General features: G+C 42.2%; 1 protein-coding gene across 1 annotated transcript in view; it reads right to left on the reverse strand.

Moving 5' to 3' along the window:
* Nucleotides 1-13,703, reverse strand: part of BAHD1 (bromo adjacent homology domain containing 1) — a 45,319-nt gene extending 31,616 nt beyond the window's left edge. Inside the window, exon 1 of the mRNA XM_019552086.1 lies at nucleotides 13,578-13,703. Coding sequence (XP_019407631.1) covers nucleotides 13,578-13,608 — 31 coding nt within the window. The 5' untranslated portion in view covers nucleotides 13,609-13,703. The remainder of the gene's footprint in view (nucleotides 1-13,577) is intronic.
* Nucleotides 13,704-25,727: the final 12,024 nt, after the last annotated feature.

A 25,727-nucleotide genomic window follows, 5' to 3' on the forward strand; every position in this document is an offset into this window, starting at 1 on the left:
TACCAGATCCAGTAAGGCATTCCCCCTAGTGGGACCATGTACCTCCTGCATCAGGTGGAGGTCCTGTACACAGGTTAGAAACCTGCGTGAGCGGTGGGACTTTGCTGTCTGTGTCTCCCAACAGATGTCCGGGTAGTTCAGGTCCCCCATGACCACCGCCTCTTTAGCTTTTATGGTCTCCAATGGCTTACTTTTTATACCATCACACACTGTATGTACAGACCTAATAATATATGAGCACATTTCTAGAGGTTTGCAAATGCATACTGAAGAAGGCACAGGACATGTGTTAAGTTCAGAAATATGTTACCTGGAATCCTTTCTGCCCATCACAGAGCCAAAAAAGGGAATTTTGCTTAGGTTGAGAACCATTCACACTCTTTGTCCTGCAAAGATAATTTTAATTTTAGTCTATGCCACTAGCTTTCAGAATACTCCCTGCACCATACCTATTTCACAGTGTATTAAGTTGAATTTTAAAGCCCAATTTCTAACTCTTAAAATTCAACCTCAACTTATACACTGTATCACTGTCCCCTGAGAATGGCACTGGACTTGGCGCTCAGCTGGTGCAGCCCAGGTAGCATCACTCACAGAGGATGGGGGCGTGCCAGGCGAGCCTAGTCCTGTCTGCTACAAGTGCTGAGCCCACCCCATCCCCTGTAAGCGACACCAGGCTTGGCTGGGCTTTGAGCTCAGCAGCGCCGCTCGCAGCAGATGGGGCCAGGCTCGGTGCTCAGCTGGCATGGCCCAAACAGCAATGCTCACAGGGGATGGGGTGTGCCAGCCTAGTGCCAAGCTCAGCGCTGCTTGCAGGGGACAGGGCCAGGCTCAGCGTTCGGCTGGCATGACACCATCCCCTGCAAACAGCACTGCCTGGGTCACACCATCTGAGCACTGAGCCCAGCCCCATTTGCTGCAAGTGGCACTGCTGACCACCAAGCCCAGCTGCACCAGCTGAGCACCGAGCCTGGCACTGCTTGCAGCAGACAGGACCAGGCTCAGCTGGCATGCCCCCATCCCCTGTGAATGGTGCTGGGCTCCATGCTTGGCTGGAGCAGCCCAAGCAGTGCCACTCACAGGGGATGGGGCCACACCAGCTAAGTACTGAGCTGGGCCCTGTCCCTGTCCCCTGCAAGTGGCACTGCAGCACATGTCCACCCCCTGGATGCTGGCCCACAGTAAGGGTGCAAAGAGGCTGGTATATGTCAACCCCATATTTCTGATCCAAACAGCCAGGTCGACATATATACCAGATCTACAAAATCCCTAACTTTTTGGATCAGAAATATGGGGCTGACTTCTACATTGTGTCAACCTATACAACATGAAATATGGTAACTGCATCGTAGGATAAATTGTAGGATTCACAATCAGCAGCAATTATAACCTAAGCATTGGAAGGTGTCCGAGCATGAGCTCACACTAAGAATTAAGCATGTTCGAATGAAGTTGGTACTTGAATGGGCTGACCACTTGAGCACTCTTGAGCTAGACCTGCAGACTAATAATTAGATGACCGATTTCTGTGGAGGATCTCTCCGATACTTAATTATCTATTTTGATATCTTGCCCAGTGACAGCGATCCAAGCTGCTTTACTTCCTGTATGTCTATTCTCCAGGGTCACAATGAACAAACGTTTTTTAAGAAGTACTAGTTTACAACTATACTGTCAAGGACGAAGATCTTATCACGTATAAAGCAGGTAAGTTGAAACCTTGTCAATATTTGAGGAAAGGCCAAGCAATGTAGTAAAGCTGAACAAAAATGTGTTGCCCCAATCAATGTTTTGCCTAAACGCTCTGGGATCCCCAGGTCCTCAGCCAGAACATGACATGCAAACGCCCATGTAGTTGCATATTTACTACCAACATGTTTTTGCAAGAACATGCTAATGTCATACCTCTACATGCTGTTGTACAAATATATAAAGGTTTAGAGCTTTAGGTATAGAGGTTTAGATTTAGAACTCTAACTTCTTGGCCTCAATTTCCACAGTTATAAACCCATTTCTTTCACAAAGAGCTCAACTACGTGGGGGAAAAGATCAAACACTGCTAATTTCAAATTTAGCTCTCAAAGAGAATCTTGTACATGTGAACTATAAATTAATCAAGCATTTTACTTCTGCTTGGAAAGAAATGCTTCTTTCTGATACCTGTGGAGACAGAATAGATCATAGAGGAGCTAACATTATATATGAAATAATATTTCAGTTTCAATTTTAAGGAAAACTTTTCTTGCTTTCTCGTTAAACAGATGACCTCTTCTGGCTTGAGTGATTCTCTCTCTCTTTGGAAAATGTTTTCCCCAATGTCAAAGCTATACTTTTAATCAAGCTTGCTCCCAAGCTAAGATCAACAATATTCAGCCAATAATGTGCTACAGAAATAATGGCAGTAGCAGAAATAAGACTTAGGCAGTGAGATGAGAGAATTATCAAAAATAGATTGAACCTTCTAGCTGGAGTTTGCTTTCACGCATTGGTAAAAACCAACACCAGTGCTCATTACTCTCCGAGCTTTTACTTAACACTAGTTTATTTTTAAAGGTGCAATTAAAACTTGAAAAATCCACTTGCTCTGCTGCAGAAGAATTTAAGATTTCTAGCCCTTCCAGCTACATATTTTTTCAAATATAACCCAAATATAAAGCAACGGAGCATTATTTTCCCGAGTCTGCAGAACGTCTCGCTGCATCTGCTGTTGATCAAAGCCTTTGCAGGCAACAGCATAGTAAGATCAACATAATTCCAGGGAGTTCTACTCAAGCAATTCAGAATTCAGAGCAGTAGCAAAAGCTGTCAGGAACATCAGTTTCATACAACTGCTCAAAGCCCCGAGGAAGAGGCAGGCACTGGAGTTATTCACATGGGAAAAGGAGCCCCCCCCTTAAAAACACATGCACAAGCCAAATAAGAGTTGGAATTGGCTAAAAGAGAACTTTCTTTTCTTAGTCCTTTGAAGCAGTTAACACTTGTGGAAACTTATAGCAGCAGGTAAGGAGCCAAATGCAATTCAGAAGCCTGGGGAGGGGGAGGAGGCGGGGAAGAGAAAGAGGACTGGGATTGTGGGAAAGTTTCAAGGTAAGGCATCCACTAGCCAGAAATGGAGATAATATTTAGAGACCACTTGGGATCACCACAGACAATGCTCGTGGTAATCTCAGTCATGTTTTTCAGAACATGTATGCAGTAGGGTTGACATTTGGACTGCTTAGAACAGATGCGCTCAACCCTTGGCCAGATCCAGTTCCTGGTGCTGTATAATCCAGAGAACCTGCAGGGAGCTCAGCAGACCTGGGCAGGCGAGGGCCCTATAGGGTCTGATCCTTGCTGAAGGCAGTGTGGGGCCCCAGGGCCTGATCCCAGTACACAGGGGACATGGACCAGCCTGTGGATAGGCCCTGTGCCATTCAAGTAGCCTGAGGGCCAAAACTCTGAGCATCACCGACTTAAAAGATTTAGCCCTCTGATTACATTGGCGAGAACCCTACATTCATCCCTTAGCTCTGGCGGGGATGAATTCAAAATGTACGTCTAAAAGAAGCAAGAGATGGTGGATTCCTAGTCAGACTAATTTTAGGTATGATTTCACGAGATACTGAGCATCCCCCACCCCCAAAGAAATTAATGGAATTACATCGAGAAGAATTCTGCATTTCTGAAAAGTCAGCAGTCAGGATCTGCTTTTCTGAAAAGTCAGCATCAAGCTGTACAAGGGGCAAAGGTTTTATAATTTTATTATTATTTTTGTTTAACTGGACCAACTGGGTGGTTGGGAGAAAAGTTAGAGGGGCACTTCGTACCTGAAACCTCAGAATCTCCCAACCATACAGCTGGTCCAATAAAAATGGTATCACAAAAATCTTTGCCTCATGTATATTTCTTGGTCCATCACAGCTACAATACTCCAGCTCCACCACTATTACTATCTCTAGCCGATTGCCCATAAACAGGGCATTCAGCTACAGTGTTGACTAGAGGTTTTCCAATTAAGAGCGATGTGAAACTTTTCCAAACTCCACAGAGGAATGCTATGACCAGTGTTTGCAAAGCCTGACACTGCAGTTTCCTTTTAAAACTGAAAATGAAACTTAATTATAAGACAGGCATTTTGTATCCGTTTTCAAAAGCAGTATCTGTCAGATGCCCCTCGTGCCACCAACGAAGTGCGTTTGTGCCCTGCCCTCCTTTGGCGTCTTTAGAGTGAAAGAGTTAAGTGTTGTACTCTTAACAGATAAAAAAAAAAAAAAATGTAAACTCCGATTACATATAGATTTTGCAAATTGATTCTATTGAGAACCACTGCTGTGAGGAAAACTGCCAAACATCACCTGGCTATACACAACCAGCCACTGAAATGTTTTTAGACAAGGTCAACAAAAAGTTGCACATTTGACAGCTGAGATGAATATGGTCCATTAAGAAACTCGCTGGTAACCAGACTGTCGAACTAACTATGAAGGTTAACTAGTCATGTTTCAAAACTACACCAATTAGGTTAACCCATTGTTTCAAAAACTGCATGCCTCTGCTTTGCCATACACAAATTCTAAACTAAATTCTTGCCTTTCCAGCCGAAAGGAAAGACAGTAAATTCTGGCAACACTTGCAGTTGTACGGGCAAACAAAAAAAACGAATTCCTTCAAAATAATGTCTGGAAGGACAATATTCAAAGCAATCTTGCACATATAAAACACTTAGCTCTTCTCTGTAGCATAAATAAGCACGGTACTCTTTTAGACGCACAAAAATTACTGCACCTATGAATTTTAGGGAGGGCAAAAACTTGTGAATTCCTCCCAGGTTCGGAGTGTAAATACTGGCTATCCTGCACACTTACTGGAAACCAATGTGGGTAATGTTTTCCCCTTCCCTGATTACTCTGAATCAAAGATCTTCATTGCTCCGGTACCTCAAGATTACCTTCCTAGTATGAAAGCTCTGTCATTAGAAAGAGATCCTACAGCACACCCAGATCTTGAAGATGACAGCTACATAGGACTCTTGTCCTTCCCAAGGTACCTTATGACTAGAATCACAAGTAAACAGGGAACCTGAGGAAAGCTTACTCGAGGGAAACTTGAGGGAAAAGCAGGGCCTTAGAAGCAACGACTGGTTATCAGCTTATTGACTTAACATAACATTTAAACAACTTTGTCTAATCTCATAAATGTTTCCACAATTTGAGAAGACAAATTAAAAAACAGAGAAAATATGCATTCAGCATGAATACTCAATCCTGAAATACTGCGGCACTGGGTAGCGAAACTTCTTTATTACTTTTCATGAAATAAGGTGATATGAAAAAACAAAAGTATGAAAGAGAATAGTGATAAGTGGACCTTAAGGTGTAATGATTCAAAGGTGTTATTAGCATCAAAATTTGTTTTACAGATCTTATTTAAACTCACAATGTCCTTTTGCACTAAGAAGGTGTAAGATATGGATACGGTAGGAAAAATATTACTCAACCTTATGTTATGATGAAAAGGTGTCAACATCTTGGCCAGGTTTTTAGGAGATATAAATTTAGTATGTACTCATTGTTTGATTTTTACTGTTAAGACTTCAAAATCTCAATAAGTATTTATCATCCTTTTCATAGCAAGCAGGATTCCCATTCTCTCTCAATTCATGAAACATTATCCACCTACTATAACCCCAATGTCCACCTGTATTTTCAATAAAGAATGCGCTACTGTAAAAACACAAGAGAGAAGGTCTCTGTGGAATTTCAAAATGCAATATTCATAAGGCCAGGTAACTGTTCTCTCTTATACACAAGTGCCACAGCTATTTCTCAAAGTAACAGTCAATATTTGGTTTGATTGTTTTTCTGTTCTCACCACCCCCCCACCCCCAGTCATCCAATCCATAGGACAACTATACAAGTTACTCTATACCAATGCCTAAAATAAGAAAAACAGGTAGTGAAAGAAAATGTGTTCAGTAATTCTGTGCTTTTAAAAGACAACCCGATTCTGACCCAGAATACATATTTTAGTACAAAAACCTTTTACAGAACTTAACAGTTTCCCTATTTAAAAAAAATTCCACAGGAAAGTTTAATCAAACCTTCATTCTCCTTTGAGTGCTGACAACAAACAAGGAGCCTGGAAGGCAAAAATAGCCCTTAAAATTGAAACAGACTTCACTGATTTTCATTCTACAAATTGAGACAAATGGAAAAGTAATGGAATTGTTTTTTCCCAGAGGTATAATCTCACAGAATTCTCATTCTGAGGCATCCTGGGAAATCAGGTATAAGTTTGCCTAGACCAGAGTTTTGGGGACTTGTCAGACAGTACAGTACAAGCTGAATGCCTTAGTATTATTATAGGTCATTAGCTACCAGGATCATATTAATTCCTAGAATCTGCTGGCCACATGCTAAATTTCTTCAAGAAGCTGCCACTCAACATCCAAACTTGCTATAAAGATGGTTAAAAGTGACTAGGTTATATTTAACAAACTGAATGCCAGAAAAGGATGATTTTGTTAGTATCACTGATATACATATATACACACATTAATATTGTGGCATCAGAATCATGACTCTTGGTTAAAAATGCACTGCAAATTCCCTTAGAAAGCTTTCTTACAGCACGCTCCACAGACTTTAAGGCAAGTACACAATGTTTAAAGATGTGCATAATGTAAGTGAGAAGTTCCACAAAAAATTTCACAACTCTACTGTTTTTGCAAGTTAGGCACTCAGAAATTAGCACACTAGGATGCTGCTGCAGTACGCTGGCATAGTCTGATCTGTGTACCTGAACGCGGACTAATTCAAGTTAAATAAAAAATAAAGAGCCTATCTTTATTAAACAGATCTTCACAAAGGAGAGGGTGTTTAACAACAAATATTCTTACTAATCACTCCATAAGAATAAAATAAAAGAAACCTGTTCTCAGCATTTTTATGGCCACCTCCAGCTTGAAAAATAGAACATAGCATCAACTCCAAAATTCTGTCAAATTTCTGCATCTGGAGACCAGAGTATTTTAGCTCCAAAAAACAGAAGTTACTAACACTTCAGACTAAGATTGAATCCCCACCAGCCACTTAATGATTAAAGTTAATTGCCTGGCAATTCATTTTTTCATTATTAAGCAATTAAAACATAAGTGCCCAACATATAACTGTATTCCAGAACTACTAGCAGTTAGGGGTGGAGCTGCATGATGCAGAAAAATGAATCACTTAATGGGCTTTGGAATCCACAGGTGGACCCTACATATCACAACCTGTAAGCTTTAGCAGCTGTCAGACCTGCTATAGTCTGCTAAAGAGCCCTATATTCTGATGGGCACAATTATGTCCAAAGGGACAGGCTAGGCAAAGGGAGTAACCAACCTGGGAAATCAGTGCTGCTTAATGTTTGAGGGTGAAGAGCATGGCAAGTTGGGAAACCAAGTCTACTCTTGGGCCATGGTTCTCCAGACTGCCCCAATGGGGGGGGGGGGGCAAGGGCAGGGAGACAAAGTGCACTACACTCTGGTCTCTCTTTATGCAAATTTATTTTGTGCAAATTTGCTTGTGTGAGACAACCTTATTTATACCAGAAATTTGCTTTGTTCAAGAAAAATTCAATTTTATGCAAAGAGGCATGCAACATGGCTATGCATGTAATAATGGATTCGCTTTATGTGAATTCACTTTCTCCAAGTTTTTTTTTGGAATGCAGCACTCGCATATAGACCCAAGTGTATTTTTCATACGGAGCAAGTATTGACTGGCAATATACTGTCTGAGATATAAAACACAAACCAAGAAGAAACTCCAAGACAGGAAAGGCTTTAGAAGTCTAGCTCCAGGAAGGACATACTATGCAACACAATTGAGAGAACATATTTAAAAAGTACAGAAGCCACCAGCTAAGATTTATATAAGCAATTCAGAAATGAGCCACTGGAAATTCATTGTGACCAGCACAAATTCTGCTCTTATTTCAGGAATCCATTTGGTGTCCTCTAGAATGTGGATCTGCTTATATATTTAGCTATACTGCTATTTCTCTCAATACAACATATCAATGTGTCTGCACGTGCACACATGCAGAGGATGGTGTTCTGGTTTAGGAGTAGTTTAATTTGTGTTCGCACATTAACATTTGTTTACTTAAAGGTGCTTGGCTTCATATTTGTTCGCTTAAGACTACAAATTTCAACATGCTGGTTTTTCACAGCAACTGGGGCTGTAAGACTTCCCTAGGTTGAAGCGTTTCAGATTCAGCAATTTAAGCTGTTTCATCTTGTAAAGTTGCAAAGAAAGTTGGACATTTAACACTCTCTGAGTATTAAGGCCTACTTCATACTACAAGGTTTGGCTGGCAGAACTTAACTCTGGTTAAGAATGTCCCCCTGTTCCCAAGGTTCTCCAGCGGCAGACCCCTCCTATCTGTCATCAATTGATCTACCTCTGTTGACCAGAGCGAGGCTTCAGCTCCTACCTGGTATCTAGCAGAAGGTGCATGTAGATACTCCGACACCTCCTAGGAACTTGCATACTACCTTCAGCAGCTATTACTTTCCTAGAATGCTCCACTCAGCAGCTGCACAGCACCACCAACCACAGATGGCTGTGCACAGACCCTGGAGATCTGCTGGTGACAGAGTAGGTTAAGTGTAGAAATAGCCTAAGGCATTAACATTCCTGTATAGCTTGAGGAAAGAAAGCTTCGGATTGAATGGCTACTCATTTAGACTTAACAGCCATCATGAGAGTTCTGGTTATGGGAGTAGCTCACTGAGGATCTGCTCAATGGTCTGGGGAGACCTGCCATTACAATAAGAAATATTTAGTAAATTTTGTTTACTATCACTTAGTCAGAGGTGTTCAGCAATATAGAACTCACGCAACCCACTTGCAATTTGGGATTTGGAAAGCATGGCAATGTGCTGCACTAAGCGTCGGTGTCACCATTTCAGGCTAACAGCATTCTCTTGCACGTGACAGCCACTACAAAGTATTCCCAACAGGTGCTGATAAAAATCTTTATATGTAATGCATGATAGTGTGGTATGTCACATGCTATAAAGAACTATTATAACATTTTAAAGTGTGTATTGGATGACTATGTACCCCTTTGCCTGTAAAAAAATCAGGTGCTATGAATGCAACCATACAGGGCTCAAAAGTAGCCATACAAACCTCTGAAAGTGACCTACAATAACTCTTCTACAGGTAAAAACGCTAAGTCATATACCTCACACCTTTCTGGGACTAATCCCCACTGGCAAGTGAGTTATGAAACACCTTTTATAGGCCCTATAAAGTCAAGAAATATCTGACTCTATTGTGGTCGCAACAGCACATGGATGGCAATGCTAAGCCCAAGACTCAAGCAGGAGATAGCTGGAGGTAGGACGGGACTTCCACATTTGCAAGGAGATGGAAGCAGATTCTTACAATTACTGTTTTTGATAACAGTGTTTATCAGAAGTAGCTCAGAGGTTTGGAATATCAGGGTGTAAGGGTGAAGGACCTATTATTGGGCTAAGAGAAATAGCCACATGTGCATGTGTGTCACATGGATGCAGCTTCCCCCCTACCAATATTTACATGGTATGGTATGTCAGTTGATAATGCTGGCATTACTCCATGTGGAATGATATGAGGTGTTTTCTACAACATCTGATCCTCAAGAAAAGCATGGAAGAGACCAGCTATCCTTACTCAAAGGATGAACAATGTTCACTGACATCATGACTCTGTGCCTTAATGAGTAAACCACATCTGCTTTCACAGGTTTCTGCTACAATCCACAGGAAGTCAGGTCTACGCTGCATCGCACTTCCCTTTCTATGGGCATACAGAATCATAGAGAGTGAGGATTGGAAGGGACTTCAGGAGGTCTCTAGTCCAACCCCCTGCTTGAAGCAGGACCATCAACTACATCATCCCAGCCAAAGCTTTATCTAGCCAGGTCTCAAAACCTGAAAGGATGGAGATTCCACAATCTGTTCCAGTGTTTTACTACCCTCCTAGCGAGAAATTGTTTCCTTATATCTAACCTAAACTTCCCATGCTGCAACTTGAAACCATTGCTCCCTATTCTTTCATCTGCCACCACTGAGAACAGTCTAGCTGCATCCCCTTCAGGTAGTTGAAGGCTGCTATTAAATCCCCTCTCAGTTTTCTTTTCTGCAGACTAAATAAGCCCAGTTCCCTCAGCCTCTCTTCAGAAGTCACATGCCCCAGCCCCTGAACCATTTTCATTGGTCTCTGAGGAGTCTAAGTGGTGCTAATTTCCAAACTGACCTACTTGTTCTCCGTAAGTCAATACAGCATGTTGACTGTGAAACTGGAAGAGTACTGGAGCTGTCTACAGCAGGGATTTCCAAAGTATGACCCGAGAGCCAAATGCAGCCCACAAGCCCCTTGGCTGCAGCTTACCAGCCAGGACCACACCTTTGAAATGGCTCTTCAGGGATGAAACTTTGGGAACCCTTTGTCTCTACAGCATGCCACAAATGGGTACAGGGAAGACAGGCATGACCTGCCTGCTCAAGTTTCCAGAGGCACATCAGAGTCAGAAGCTCATCAACAGCACTGTTCTGGCACTGCCCTGCCCCATGCACCTGATCTCAGACCAAAGGCCGTTTGTGGATGACACGGGGGTTTACTTCACACTAAACTGAAGAAGTTTCACAGTAGCTAGGGTCAGAAGGGACCTGATCAGATCATCTAGCCTGACCCCCTGCCACAGCGGGAGTGAATGCTGGGTTCACAAGACCCCGGACAGGTGATCATCTAACCTCTTTCTGAATTTGCCCAAGGTAGGGGTGAGGACCACTTCCCTGGGAAGTTGGTTCCAGATTCTGGCCACCCTAACTGTAAAATATTGCCTCCTAATCTCTAACTTAAACCAATTCTCCATCAGCTTATTACCATTGTTCCCTGTCACCCCACGTGGTGCTGGGGAGAAAAGGGCTCTACTTATTTGCTGATGATCTCCCCTGATGAGTTTGTAGGCAGCCACCAGGTCCCCCCTCAGCCTCCTCTTGCCGAGGCTGAACAGGTTCAGGTCCCTCAGTCTCTCCTCATAGGGCCTGTCCTGCTGCCCTCTCACCAAGTGGGCAGGACTCCTCTGAACTCTCTCCAGGCTGGCCACATACTTTTTAAAGTGCGGCGCCCAGTACTGGACGCAGTACTCCAATTGCAGCCTGACCAATGTCGCATAGAGGGGGAGTATCACCTCTCTGGACTGGTTTGAGATGCACCTTTGGATGCATGATAAGGTATGGCTGCCCTTGCTGGCTGCAGTCTGGCATTGGCGGCTCATGTTCATCTTGGAGTCAGTAAATGACTCCAAGACCCCTTTCCACTTCTGTGCTTTCAGGAGGGGAACTCCCCAGCCTGTACGTACGCTGTGGATTCCTTCTCCCAAGGTGCAGCACCCTGCATTAATCTATGTTGTACCCCATCTTATTCTCATCTGCCCACTTTTGTAGTCTAAATCTAGTTGCAGCCTCTCTCTCCCTTCAAGTGTGCCCACCTCGCCCCACATCTTAGTGTCATCAGCAAACTTGGACAGCGTGCTTTCCACTCCCTTGTCCAAGTTGCTGATGAAGATGTTAAACAGTGCGGGCCTGAGGACCAAGCCCTGGAGCACCCCACTGCTCACATCACGCCAGGTTGAGTACAACCCATTCACCAACTATGAAACTACTACTCTCTGGGTGCACCCCATCAGCCGATTTTTTACCCACCCAACTGTGTAGGCATCAATGCCACAGTCACCTAATTTATTGATGAGGATGGGGTGAGAGACAGCGTCAAAGGCCTTCCTAAAGTCTAGAAAAACTATGTCCACAGTGACACCATCATCCAAGGATTTAGTCACCTGGTCATAAAAGGCAATCAGGTTTGTCAGGCAGGACCTGCCTTTGATGAACCCATGCTGACTGCCCCTGAGCATGACTTCCCCTGCTGCCCCCCACCATAGATGCGCTCCTTGATTTTCTCCAAGATCTTCCCAAGGACCGAGGTGAGGCTTAAGGGCCTATGGTTACTTCGGTCCTCCTTCCTCCCTTTCTTAAAAACTAGGACCACATTAGCTAGTTTCCAATGCTTCAGCACCTGGCCAGATGACCAAGAATGCTCATACAGCCGGGCCAAGGGCTCTGCAATGACCCCTGCCAACTCCCTCAACACCCTTGGGTCGAGGGCATCTGGATCTGCAGATTTAAAAGTGTCCAGCCCTTCCAGAGGATTTGCAACTACATCTGCACTGACCCAAGGCCTGACAGAGCTATCCCCCAGATTGTCCCTACCTCTGGCCAGAGAGATGTCCTGGTCCCTGTTCAAGAAAACAGAGGCAAAGAAACTGTTAAAAATACCTGCTGTCTCGTCTGGCGTAGCCACAAGGTTACCATTTGAGTCTTCCAGGGGCCCTACATTGCCTGGTGCACTCTTCTTGCTCCCAATGTACTTGAAAAAGGTATTTTTGCTGTCCTTAATCCTGGACGCTAGCCTGAGTTCCATCTTGCCCTGGCCTTCCTAATAGTCCTCCTATACTCACAGGCCAAGGAGTACTCCTCCTTGGTGATAGCTCCTCCCTTCCACTGGTTATTCGCCCCCCTTTTAGTCCTCAGGCATTGCTGAATGCCCTTACTGAGCCAAGGTGGTTTCTGAGCATTCTTACCCCTCTCAGGGACTGTTACCCTTTGTGCCTGGAGCTTCGTCCCCTTAAGGTACGACCATCCCTCATGGATTCCCATCTCCTCTGCCTTCTGGGCCCTCAGTGCCTCCCCCACTAATCTCCTAAGCTCATTGAAGTTGACCCTTCTGAAGTCAAGGGCTTTACTCTTGCTATAAGCCCTTGACACCCTGTGCTAGATAGTGAATTCCAGCAGGTGATGATCGCTATTACCCAGGTGGTCAATGACCTGCAGTCTCCTCACCAGGTCATCCCCAACAGCCAGGACCAGGTCCAGCAAGGCATTACTCCTAGTGGGGCTGTGCACCTCCTAGATAAGGTGAAGGTACTGTAATACAGCCAGGAACCTATGCGAGTGGTCAGACCTGGCTGTCTGCTCCTCCCAGCAAATGTCTGGGTAGTTTAGGTCACCCAGGACAATGACATCCCTTGACCTAACGGCCTCCATAAGTTGACCGGAGGAGAAGTCCCGGTCAAGCTCTTCCCCATGGTTGGGTGGTCTGTAGTAGACGCCCACCATAAGGTCCCTTTCGCCATGCCCCCCTTGTAGTTTGACCCAGTGTCTCCACCCGACCCTCCTCTACCCTGAAGCTAATCCTTGATGTTGTGAGGTGCTCTTTGACAAAGTGCGGCTCCCCCAGCTTTTCTCTCTGTCCTGTCACTTCTATATATGGTGTAACCCCAAATGCCCACAGCCCAGTTGTGTGTAGGGTCCCACCAGGTTTCTGTGAGCCCTACTAATTCTGGATTCTTACTCGCAATCAGGAGGCACAGTTCCTCCTGCTTGTTCTCCATACTACAAGCATTAGTGTAGCAGCACTTGAGGCCTCCTGAGGGTGCACGTGCCTCCCCTCACCACTCACAAGACAGTTGTGGCCCACTACTCCCAGGACGTTGTTGCTTACCTGGGCATCCCTTTCTCTTGTCACCCTGCATGGTGGTAAAGCATCCTCTCCACTCCAGCGGCCCCTTCCCCCGGTGAAGCTAGTTTAAAGCCCACTGTACGAGATCATCCAACCTAGAAGAAAAAAATACAGCTGCTCTTAGGGGAGAGATGGTTTTTGAAAAACACCGCTTCAATTTAAGGCTGAGTAAATCTCCATGTTGTGCATACCCATGTCAGAGCCCGATCTTTACTTACCTCCCCAGTGGCAGGGAAGGGAGATCAAGCTGCTGGTGGGCAGAACAGTCCCCAAGCTGGGTGGGGACCCCCCCTGAGGCAGCACCTGTCCGCAACCAGTCAGCTTGGGCAGTCCCAGGGGGCACCACAGACACAGAAGGAAGCACTGGGCCCCTGCACAGCTCAGGCAAGTAGGCAGGCTCTGCAGTGAGAAAAATCAGGCTCACTGCTTTTTTTTTTTTTTTCCTTCCCCTTCTCCTGTGGAGCCTGCCCTCCCAGGCTGCCTGCACAGTCTGTCTGCATACCACCTGAGCTGTGCTTCCCTCCGCAGCTATAGGGTAGGAAACTAAAACTCCTCGGAGGTGTTTTACTTTGCAGTGCCCCAAATTCATTTGTTGCATTCCAAAGTCATTTAAGGTGTATTACGCCGCCAAATGTGCTACGGCAACTTGAATTAACATGCAATACGCTGCCAAATTTGCAAACTCGTGCAAACAGCAACACCATTAAAGTGGTGCAAAAGGCATTTAACCTACTTTCAACCCTCTTTAAAGTGTCATCTGCAAATGGCCCAAGACTAAAAGAGCGGGTGTTGAAGATGCACCTAGAGCAGCCTCACTGCAAAATTCTAGCTCTGAGGCACATCAGTGGACCCAGATGGATGGATGGATGCTTGCTCAGTACAAGATATCTTCCCTGACAAACCTACCACTGACACAGTATAAACAAGCTCATTTTATCACAGGCATCAGAAGCAGCTTCAGAGACTTTTAGTGAATACTGTATCCTTCACTGCTCTACTTAAGGCAACTTAACTGCCTACAGAGCACAGAGATTCCTTTTCCAGTGGAGTGAAAAACATTAGGAGCTTCAACCTGCATAGAGATTGAAAGAACTGTACTATGTGAAAATACCTCCACCTTCACAGCAACACTTTGGCATCAACCTGAATAACTGTGGGAGAATGAGCTAACACACACTGATACATACTACATCTACGTGGAGTGTAGCATTTAGGAGCTTCTCAGCTCATCCCACCTTCAGAATTACTATGATATATCCATCAGCTGAGATGTTAGTCATACCAAACATCCAAAGATGATTTCAGCTTTACTGTCAACACAGATCCTCAGGAAGTACCCACCAGGAGCATAACTTAAGCTGCTTCAAGAGAAAATCCCTCAGAATCATACGCGATTGATTTACAAAACTCTTGAGGTGCCTCCAAAAGGATTTTTAGGTATCCCCTTCAAAATTAGACAGATGTGCACGTTAGAATCCCAAAGATAAAAACATGGGATAAAAGCATGGCCAGAAGAGCTATAGGATGTCCTTCACAGATGACATCATCATTTTAAAAACTCAATGTTCCTTCTCCAGTTTCAAAAAAGAGGGAGACACCTGAAAACAAATAAGAAGAATTTTGAACCCTTTTCTGCAAGTGATGTGGCTCAAAAGCAGCATCATACCTGCAGACCAAGTAATCAAACCTCAGAAGTACTGATTGTGCAGCACGACCAAAGTTCATTGGACCTAAAAATCACATTTTTTTAAACAGGAAGAAGGGATTTTATAATGCTCAGGAGTGTAATATGCTCATATCAGCAGATCCAGTGTAAAAGTTCTCTCTGTCCAACCTAATCTGCAGTAAATGAAGCAAAACTTCAATAATTAACCCCAGAAAAATACAAGAGGTACATTACTCTAATGGGTTAGGAGCAGACAGATGAAACAGTTTCACTGGAATCAGCTGGTAAGTCCCTTCCTCCCCCACCTTGATGCAGTGTGGCTGCTTTGTCAGTCTGTACCCTAAAATGCTGAACAAGGTAAGGCAGAAAGCATTAAGTACAACATTTAGAAAGAAAAATGCCTTTACACATGCAAGACAATAAGACAAGAGAGCCATGCACAGCACTCTGGGGCAAAAGTATGATCTACTCAGAAAAGACAGACAAAATACAAGTTAAAGTTTGCTCTCCTTCCAGTCAATTCTAACAGAGAAGGATGCCTGAAGCTGCAAAAGCTGCCAATTGAAGCAAAGCCAGAGTGGCAGCAGGAGACACTTGAAGCTACCGGTCTGACCGCAAACTGACTGAAAGTTTCTAAGAGTTAAAGTATTTACAGTTGGAGGTCCTGAATTAAAAAAAAAAAAACCAGCAGCACGCTTTGCTAAAGAGAACATGTAAGCTGCATGCAGATCTGGAAGAATTAATAGCCGATTCAAGTTGCAAAGACTGTGAAATCTTCCTGGGCTGATAAGGGACTCTGGAGCAAAACAACAAACAAGTGTGGGGCTACCTAGCATATCAACAGCAGCACCTGAGCTTCCACATTAGGAAAGTCACCTTTCTTGTGCCAGAGGAATGCCCCAGCAGCAAGCTTGCAGAAGGTCTGATGCCGGACTACAAACATCCAAGTACAGAGAACAGTATTGAACTAAGAAAATCTGCCCTGAATCTCACAGATTTCAAGAGTCAGGAACAGGCATCCACATTAAAATTTCAGTTTATTGGGAAATCCTGCATTCTGTTTTAGCTATACATTAAGTCACATTTAAAATGTTTTCAATCTGATACCGTCCTTTAAAATAGGAGAAAACATCCTGTTTTAACTTCAAGTAAGACTCATGCTACTCAATTCCACTGCTAGGATGAATATTTTCCTGAATAAATCAGGGGTGCTCAAGCCCACCCAGCTATATCACCCTGCCAATAGAGCTCCCCAAGGGCCTGGAAATTTGGCAGTGAGGGAAGAGTGCCAGCATTAATTGCTGTTCCCCTGCTGCCAAATTTGCAGACCCATGGGGAGCCCTGCAAACTGAATAATATGGCCCCAAGTAAACAGATCTAGCTGATGCACAAGTGGATTGGCCCACCGCAGGATCAGGCCCAGGGCCCTGAGGGGATCCAGCTCATGGACCAACCGTATGCCACCTATCTGGCCCACTGGACCTGAAGTTTGGGCACCCCAGTAAAAACAAATTAAAAATACACTCAAGGGAGACTTACAATTTCAGCTTCTAAATAATTTATATTCTCAATTAAAATAAATAAATAAATAGTTTCTAGCTTAGGTTGGCAGGAATTCCTTCCAAAAAGGAACCAAGTGTGAATTCAATCTCCATGAGCCTGCAGTCAGCTTCACTGCCTTTAATGCTGCTTACAGCTTTCCCAAGTAATAGAGCAATATTACACAATACCGATTAGTTTCACGGATGCTACTCAGAATCCTGCAGTTAGAACAGGAACTGGCAAGAATCATGTCTGTTTTGTACTGCTGCAGAGAACAGACAGGATTAGTGGAGAGAGGCAATGGTATCAAAAAAGTTCAAGTTGAGAAAAGTAGGATAACAAAGATCACCTCCAGCATAACCAGCCTGTCACCCTTGCAGCAGTCAGGAGGTTCCAGAAGGGAAAGATATACAAAACTTGACTTTTCTGAAGGTTTGAGGGTTTTTTTGTTTTTTGGTTTGTTTGGCAGGGTTGTTTTTGGAGGGGAAGCTGAAGCCCCCAAGACATACCCAGAGACTGCACAATGGCAGGAATCCCAGGACTCTCTCTTTCCCTAGCAGCTAGAGGTACAAAGAGGCTGGGCTTTTCACAAAGGTGTTGCCTTTTGACCTTGCTGGCAGCCCCTCCCCACCTTTTTCATCTCCAAAGCTGATCTGGCCTTTCAGCCAGTCAGGCTCTGGAAATTCTCACGTCCTGGGCATAAAATATTACCCTTGGAACACTGACACGTGTTCTATCGGTTATGAGAGATCTGAAACCAATACCACACACTCAGTGACTTTTCTAATCCTCAGGCAATATTGTACTGCTATTACTGCCTTCAAAAATGGCACAAGAATGCACCACAATATGCAGCACTAGCACACTAATGTTTTTCTTCTCATTAGAGAGGACACAGCTAAGCTTAAAAAAAAAAAAAAAAAATCTTTAATCCATCTTAAAAGTGTTTTCCCAACCATTATTACTGATACATAAGAATGTTATAAAAAGACCAGGGAAAGATTCCCCTAATGTTTGCTTTATTTATTTGACATTGGTGATCTAATCAGTTTTACCATGCCCCCGTGTGTGTGTGTGTGTGAACCCTTTATACATGAAAACGTGAGAGGGAAAAAAGACCCTCACATTTTTAAATAAGAAAGTGATGTGAAAGCTCAACATCCATTTGTGAAAATGCAAAACTGTAAAAATTGGCAAGGGGCCTCAAAGCTAGAGGCAGTACTTGAAACCACTTTAATCCATTTTTTAATTGACAAGGGTTCATCCGACCAGAATGCAGGCCCCCTCTTAACCAGAGACTATCTAACAACCACCCACTATAAAGATTGTTTTATTAGGGGCTATTACAGTTAACTAGGTTTTTAATAATGTTGAGAAAGTTGAAATGTTTCTGTGGCATTTGCTCTCCTTCCCTTCGATCTTCCATTTATGCAATTGCCTCTGATGGTTACCTTGGAAACTTATGCAAGTTTAAACTGGATTGGATGTCCACTTAGTCATGGACAGGTTGAGTTTTGAACAGCCACATCCGAGATTCTGAAAATAATATAAAACTTCTCTCAAGTCTTACTCCGTCACTCTTCCTGCCCTCTCACAAAGGTTAGGAAAAGTTAGGTAACACTATGGCATGAGCTGCAGAGGTTGGCCAGATCAGAGAATGCCTTCTGTGTACTGGTTTCAAGAGAAGAGGCTCCTTAGAAATACCCAACAAGGTTTATAGTTTGAGGTTTCAGAACAGGGACGGCAAAACATCTCCTACATTCCTCTCAGTAGTTTGGGACAGGACAGTGGACATAATATCGTAAAGACTGCACTGCATGGCATCTTTTAACTAGCAATGTGGCACTGCCACAGTACCCATACTACTACTATGGAAAATAGTTGCTGTTGCACATTGAAGTTATTTCTAAGACCGCTAAGAAACAAACCTCAAGGCGGGTGGTTTAATGCATGAACACTGACCTATGAGCAAACTTATGTCCTCGCTACTGAACTACTCCAAGAGCTGTGTTGTACTTTATGTGGAAGCCCTCAGGGCATACAGTATACTAGGTACTCAGTTCCCGAGAAGCTAGTAATCTCTGCTCCCTCTTCACAGCTATTGCCTCCCCTCCAGTCCAGCTCGCCCTCCCCTCCTGTCCCATCCCCAGGGAAAGAATCTGCTTCCTTCTTTCAAACTGTGATTGCCCTAGTTTGTAACACTACCTGCCTTAACTGATAACCATATTTCACCTCCCATGCTCTCAGAAATTTAATATCCAGCCCCTTAAGAAAAGCCCTTTCTCTTACCATTTGGTTTTGTTATCTTTCTGGTGTTATCTACGCTACTATTCGTGTCAATTTCTTTTTCTTAGGAACCTTCCTCAATTTGCACAAGTCCCTTACTGCCCACCACCTTTTCATTGTAAACAGTCTTTATTTCCTGATAGCAATGACTTCCCTACCTCTAACCTCTTTTCTCAAACTGCTTTGTAACTCATCCGTGCAATGAGCATGAACAAAAATACCCTCTCTGTCAAGTGATCATTTGTTTCTGCTGTCCATAAAGATGGTTTGAGTCTTCAGCCTGAACTTTCCTTCTCCTCCCATATTTTCCATGTTCATGTTATCTGCCCTGTCACTCCATGTAACCAAAATACCCAAATGCCTTACACCTGTGCTGAGATATTTAATAATCTTCTTCCCACCCCCCTTCCATCTCAAGTGGTTAACCTTCCTCCCCTTTTCTATGATCTTTTCAAGTCCCAGTTCTCCAGAATTTGGTATGAAAACAGTTTATCGCCTGACTTCTAACACCTACAATAAAAGTATGGCCATATATAATAGCCACTTTGATAATTCCACTGATTTTCATTGTAGGATGCAGTTAAAATTGCCCTTAGTTTAAGATCTTCCCTAGACTTGAATCAAACTTACAAACCTGCCGTTCATTCTACTCCTCTCTGCCTAGCTAGCATTAGCCTGCTTTATGCTTTTACATAAGACAGCTAGTGGTATGACCCTTCTTTTATAACAGCTCCTAAGTTCTGTAACACCCTACTGCTTTTCAAAGCTCAGAGGATTTTCTACTTTTCCTAACCCTTTGCTTACAGGTGCATTGGCCCCACATGGCTCTTCAGGCTACTACTACTACTACAAAAAAAAGGCCCTCCCTCTCTCACCCACGCTGCACTCCTGGTCTTTGAGCAATGAAGACTATGGCATATAGTCAGCTCCTGCCACTCAAGCCTACCAGACAGATCAAGAGTGGCAAAGGGGAACTCCAATATGCCCTCCTCACCAGCACGTTTCTGGGTTTGGAGCATGCAGAATGGGAGGTGGTGTGAAGGCCTTGTTTCTTGACAGCAGCTCTGAAAGTAATGTGGAGCCACTGCAGACCTACCTTTACCTGTCTTTCATCTGCAGTCAATATGACCATGTTCTAGGTTACCTATAAGCCCTAAGGACAGTTTGTACGAGAAGCACTATATAAACTTGTATTGTAGGGGAACAATTTAAGAAACATTATTTTCAGGACTGTTCTGAAAGTCCAGTCAGGGACAATACTGAATATCTTGCACAACATACCCATGAAGCCAACAAACACAGGTTCCATACATGAACATGTGCATTTCTCCAGCTCTAAGGTTCCATTTAAAGAACTATATTTTAAGACTGAAGATAAATTTCTATAAATACAACTTAGTATGAAGAAGCAAGTCCATATTTATTTCAAACAAAACTTTGGATTAAATTGAACAGTCACATACATATGAGCTTTATGAAAATGTTAACAATAGCACTGGATGAAAATCTGGAAGCTGCACACTTCCACCCTTGCACATTTTAAACAGTATTTTGAAGAGATTTTTTTTTTTTTTTAAGAACAGGTGTAAGGAAGCATTGCAATGTGGCTCACAAAGGAAAGCCATGCAATTCAGGCATAGCTAAACAAGGAACAAAAACTGCAGATCAAATTAAGAAAACTTACATATTACTAACATGAGAACCGGCAGGCTTGAACTAAAGCTATAATATATCACATTCAGAAAGGAGACACTATAATAAATCTAATTTACTCCAGTATAAAAGCATTCCACTGAAGCTATCCAAGGACTTACCTGTCTAGAGTGCAATTCCTATAAATACTTGCATCTACTCCATATGTGGAATCCTGTCCCAATACTTAGTACAGCACCGTAAAGAAGACTGTCACACAACACTGTAATCTTTCCCATTAGTGTATTAAATGGTCACAACATACACAAGCCCCCAGACATCTAAATTTATGTGCCAGCCATAGATGCTACACCAACTCTCTTAACATAATGTTATATCAAACAGATTGTGGTATCAGTCCATATTAAATACCATCCTAAAGATCTTTTTAGGCACTGCAGCACAATTCTGCTGTACTTTTCATCTGAGGCATAAATAGTTAAATTCCTCAAATTTAGTTGCCAAGTAGGAGCAGAAAACCGGGATCTTAAAAAAAAGAAAAAAAGAACCAGACTACAGCAAGAATGAAACTGACCCGCTTTATAAACTCAAGCAGCAAAACTAGGCCAATTATTTTTATTCCAAGCATTAGTAAGCCATAGCTGGGGCATAAAAAAAAATAAAGTATGATAAAGCAGTGCTTCTAGCCCTGCCTGATTGTGAAAGCCTTACAACAGTATGTCACTGGATACGCGTCTTAATGAGCACATGAGAGTCCAATACTGTTTTTCCTTTTTTCATTTTTATACACATCTGTTTACCATACTGTACTACTAAACATATGGAGCAAGTGTACTTGGTCAGGGCAGCTGAATCTCGGGCATGTTACATCACATAACCTCATGTTTCTTAACTATATGAATCCAGAACACACTTGCTCGTTCTTCAGTTATAGAAGCAATTAATGGGAAGCTATGACCAGGCTTGCTGTTTTAAGCAGAGGACCATGCAAAATTTGAAGAAGAGTCCACATGTGATACTTGAACTCAAACAACCATACAACTATTTATGCCTCGGATGGAAAGTACAACCATGTAACTTTTTATAAACAAATTTGCAGTATGCAAAGCTTAAGTGATTAGGATATAAAAGTGACAAAACTTTTTTTTCTCTGTTAAGTTTTCCTTACTTTAACTGCAGGCAACTTTATGTAAAACAGAAGATCTACCCCCTTTGAGGATACATTAACTTTGAATAAGTTTTGTGGATTTTTTTGACCAAAAACATTTCCATACTTTTTTGTGGGTGTGGGGTCAATTGACAGCATTTTACTACACGTAAAATCAGTTTTACTGACTCTCCTTTTTATGATGGGTTCCCCTACCCCTACCGTAGATTTTCATTCACACACAGTCAACACGGGAGAAAACAATTAAAATACAGAAAAAACAGAACTATAATACTACAAAAACTGGCAGAGGGACAAAGAACAGATGTACAACCTTAACTTCTTTTGAAACTAGCCATATTTCAATTAGACATTTTTTGTACATGGATGTTGTCAATTAATGACGGCTCAAATGTTGGCTTTATTTAAAAGTGGTTTGAGTCAAGTTTGTGCTTTGCTGCTGTTCAACTGGAATGATTTTATCTTAAAACTCAATATTCTGCTGTACTTTTTGCAGTCCAAACGCTTGTAGCCTCCTGCTAATGCCTGACAACAAGAAAGTGAAATTGACTAGATATAGGTTTATTTAATTGTCTATGAATGTTAAAGTAGTTTCAGTCTTAAACCAAGATGGTTAAGTAACATTTATAAGGAACTGTGTTCCATTTTCACTTGCCAGAGCATAGTGTGGATTTTCAACTACAATATCAAAAAAGTTTAAAAAAAAAAAAAATCACAGTAATCTTAGGTTGTACAGGCACTTCAAATTGTGTAGACAAAATATGGTCTGGGCTTTGATATACACACACACACACGCATACTTTTACTTTAAAGTAACATTCCATTGCCTTGATCAAAACTGGAGATGCCATGTGGGTTCTAAGAAACATCCTACAACCTAAAGGATTTAGGGTCTAAGTATATTTTGATATTTGCATTCCTTGCAGAAAACATCTACACAGGCATTTATTAAGTAGATACCTCTGAAAACTAAAATTTTATTGATCACTTCTACAAACTGCAAAGACCAGGAAACACTAGTGTATCTGAAGATACAGCTAATATTAATGACCATAACCAATTTACTTGTGGCTTGTCAATAACATGCCTTAATACTAGAAGATATTTCAGAATAAAGCAAAAATGAAACAAAAAAAGAAAAAAACCTTTCAGAATCTCACAAGATTAGAGAGATTTCTTCCAAATCTCAGAAGATCATCAACATTCCTTAACAGACATGTATTATCCTTGACCACAGCATATTCTGTAAAATAACAGGTACAGCTTTCATTTTATGCATTTGTTCTTAGTTTCAGTGGTTGCCGTGGGATGTTTAATTTTCTATTTTAAACTGTAAAGCTATCCTGGAAGTGCATCTGAACTACTGTTTTCATTTGTTATTCACAAGGATGATAGTTGTGACTTTAATTAGTTCAACTGATTGGTTGGAAAGTGTTTTTTGTTCCCATGGTAACTTCTTTTGGGTGTACTATGGTGGTTAATCCAATATCAGGCATGGCAAAAATCTATGTAGAATATTTTGTATGCATTACATAATGCCATCCAACTATGCTTAACATTTTTAAGCATTAGATATGATCATCAGAAAGTCTGTTATTTTCTTGTGGTCTGAACTTGACAACAAAATGTAACAGTGTGCTTGTATTTGCTTAGGATTTCTAATTATTTTTCCAGTTGTTTGCTTTGAATAGGTTTCCTGCTAAAAGCTTATGTTTCAACACCAAAATATTTCAAGCCAATGTTTGAAGAAGGGTTTATGCTTCCCAAATAAGTATTCATCACCATCTTAGTAAAATATTCACATATTATATGTAAGCACACTCCATCCCCAACACGTTTTCACCAAAAAGTGATGATTATAGCCAAGAAGTGACATTAAATGGATATTGTGGTCAATGAGGAAAATGCAAAATAGAGAGGAGACCTGAAATGATGAAAGGTACATCTGATGTAAAAAGAAGAAAAGTTGTTCCCTTAGCAATTCACCAAGAAATTCATGAACAGCCTCAGAGGCTTTCAAAGCAACTAAACCCCAGCTAAGATTCAGTATCACTTCTGCATCAAGAGTGCATGTCAGACATTGGCACTGTGGTTTTTCTAAAGACATGAACCCATATCTAAGTGTCAGGGGGAAAAGACCTACCCAACTGCATCATCAACTATGGATTAAAACTTAGAAATCTAAAAAAAGCACAGAACTATTTTTGCCAGATAGCTAGACTTTTCAATGGCAAAAAATCTGTGATGCCACAGAAGTACATTACCAGGGTCACAGCACTACATCATTCAAGGTAATGTTTGATATTTACTGATACCAAACATGACCACCCTGATAAGATTCTAGTTAGATGAAGTTCCAAAGGAAATTATTTTTCCTTTTACAGTATTCTGCTTCTTTAATGTTAATTGTACTCCTATAAACGGGGCTATACTTCACAACCCTGGTTCTATAGCACCTTACTAAGCAGGCTGGAAACCAAGTCTTAGTAAATTAACTAGGAAAATTAACACAGTCCCTGGAACATCACTTCTCCACAGCCTTATTTAACAGGATACCTGAGCTAAATATAAAAATCTTTGTTTTTAAATTAAGATACAAAGAACTCTCACAGCTCAGTAGGGGACAGACCAGGTATTCAGCACTTGAGAAAATGTGAAGGAGAATTTAGGATTGTAGGTGGAGCACGTTAGCATGATAGTTCTGTTAAAGCAAGCCACAGTAAATCACTTAATGCTGACATTTAAACTATGATAAGATTTCAAAGGCGATCGCTCATTAAAACAAACCAGGTCCACTACATTGTTTTTCACTCAGTCACATCTGGAAGATTTTTGGCACAATCAGAATGACTAGCAACTTAAAAATGAAAACTTAGATCCTGGAACACAATTTACAGCCACAGTAACAAAAAGTACACAGAGCTCTGCCCCAAGGTAGCAGGTCAGAATGAGCACATTCTAATTGTGGCAGATTGATAGAAAGGTCAAACTGAGGTACCAACTGCCCCAAAATGTCATTTTCTTTGAAGTTTATCTGCACCTGACGGTTAAGACTCTGTATAGAGAAGGAATATCAGGGGCAGTTTTACTTAGAAGACAGATGCTTTCAAGCAAGCATATATTTACACACACACACACACACACACACACACACCCCCATGCAGGCAAAACACACTCTAAAATTTAATAATTTCAAAGTTTTCCCATGAACTACCCACAGATCTTTATAAAGAGATTAGGCTCCCATGATGCATTTCAAAATAAGTCCTAGGTTGTGACAGACAAAACCTGGGAATTTTGCATCTCCATTTATCAAGCTCAATGGTTGTCAAACTGTAGTCCACAAAGCACTCATAAGTCTGCAGAGATCTGGCCAGTCACATGGTGCTGGCTCCTGCATCTTGTAGAAGCAGCTGGAAAGAAGGAGCCAGTGAAGCTGCCTCCATTAGGAGCTACTGCTACACAAAAGGAGAAGAGGAAACAGAAGCAGTGAGAGCCACCAACAGGAGAGAAAGGAATATCCAGGGAGACTGGAACCAGACAAATGGACAGCCAGCATAGGGAAAGATGCTTAAATTGAAGAGTAAAGTGCAATTAACTCTTGCATATTACATATTAAACAGCATAAAACAACTGCATAAAAACCACTCTAAAAAAATAATCTCTTTCTAATGTTCTTCCATGCAAATACCTGCACGTATTACCAGATACCGAACTCAAAATGGTAGGATCAGATCGTGTATTAACAGCATCTGAACCACATGCAGAGACAACTGCTCTAGTGAATTAACATTTATTCACACAAAACAGTTACTTC

The sequence above is a fragment of the Crocodylus porosus genome, unplaced genomic scaffold (genome assembly GCF_001723895.1).
Source record: "Crocodylus porosus isolate Cpor-Errol unplaced genomic scaffold, CroPor_comp1, whole genome shotgun sequence".
NCBI classification, from domain to species: Eukaryota; Metazoa; Chordata; order Crocodylia; family Crocodylidae; genus Crocodylus; species Crocodylus porosus.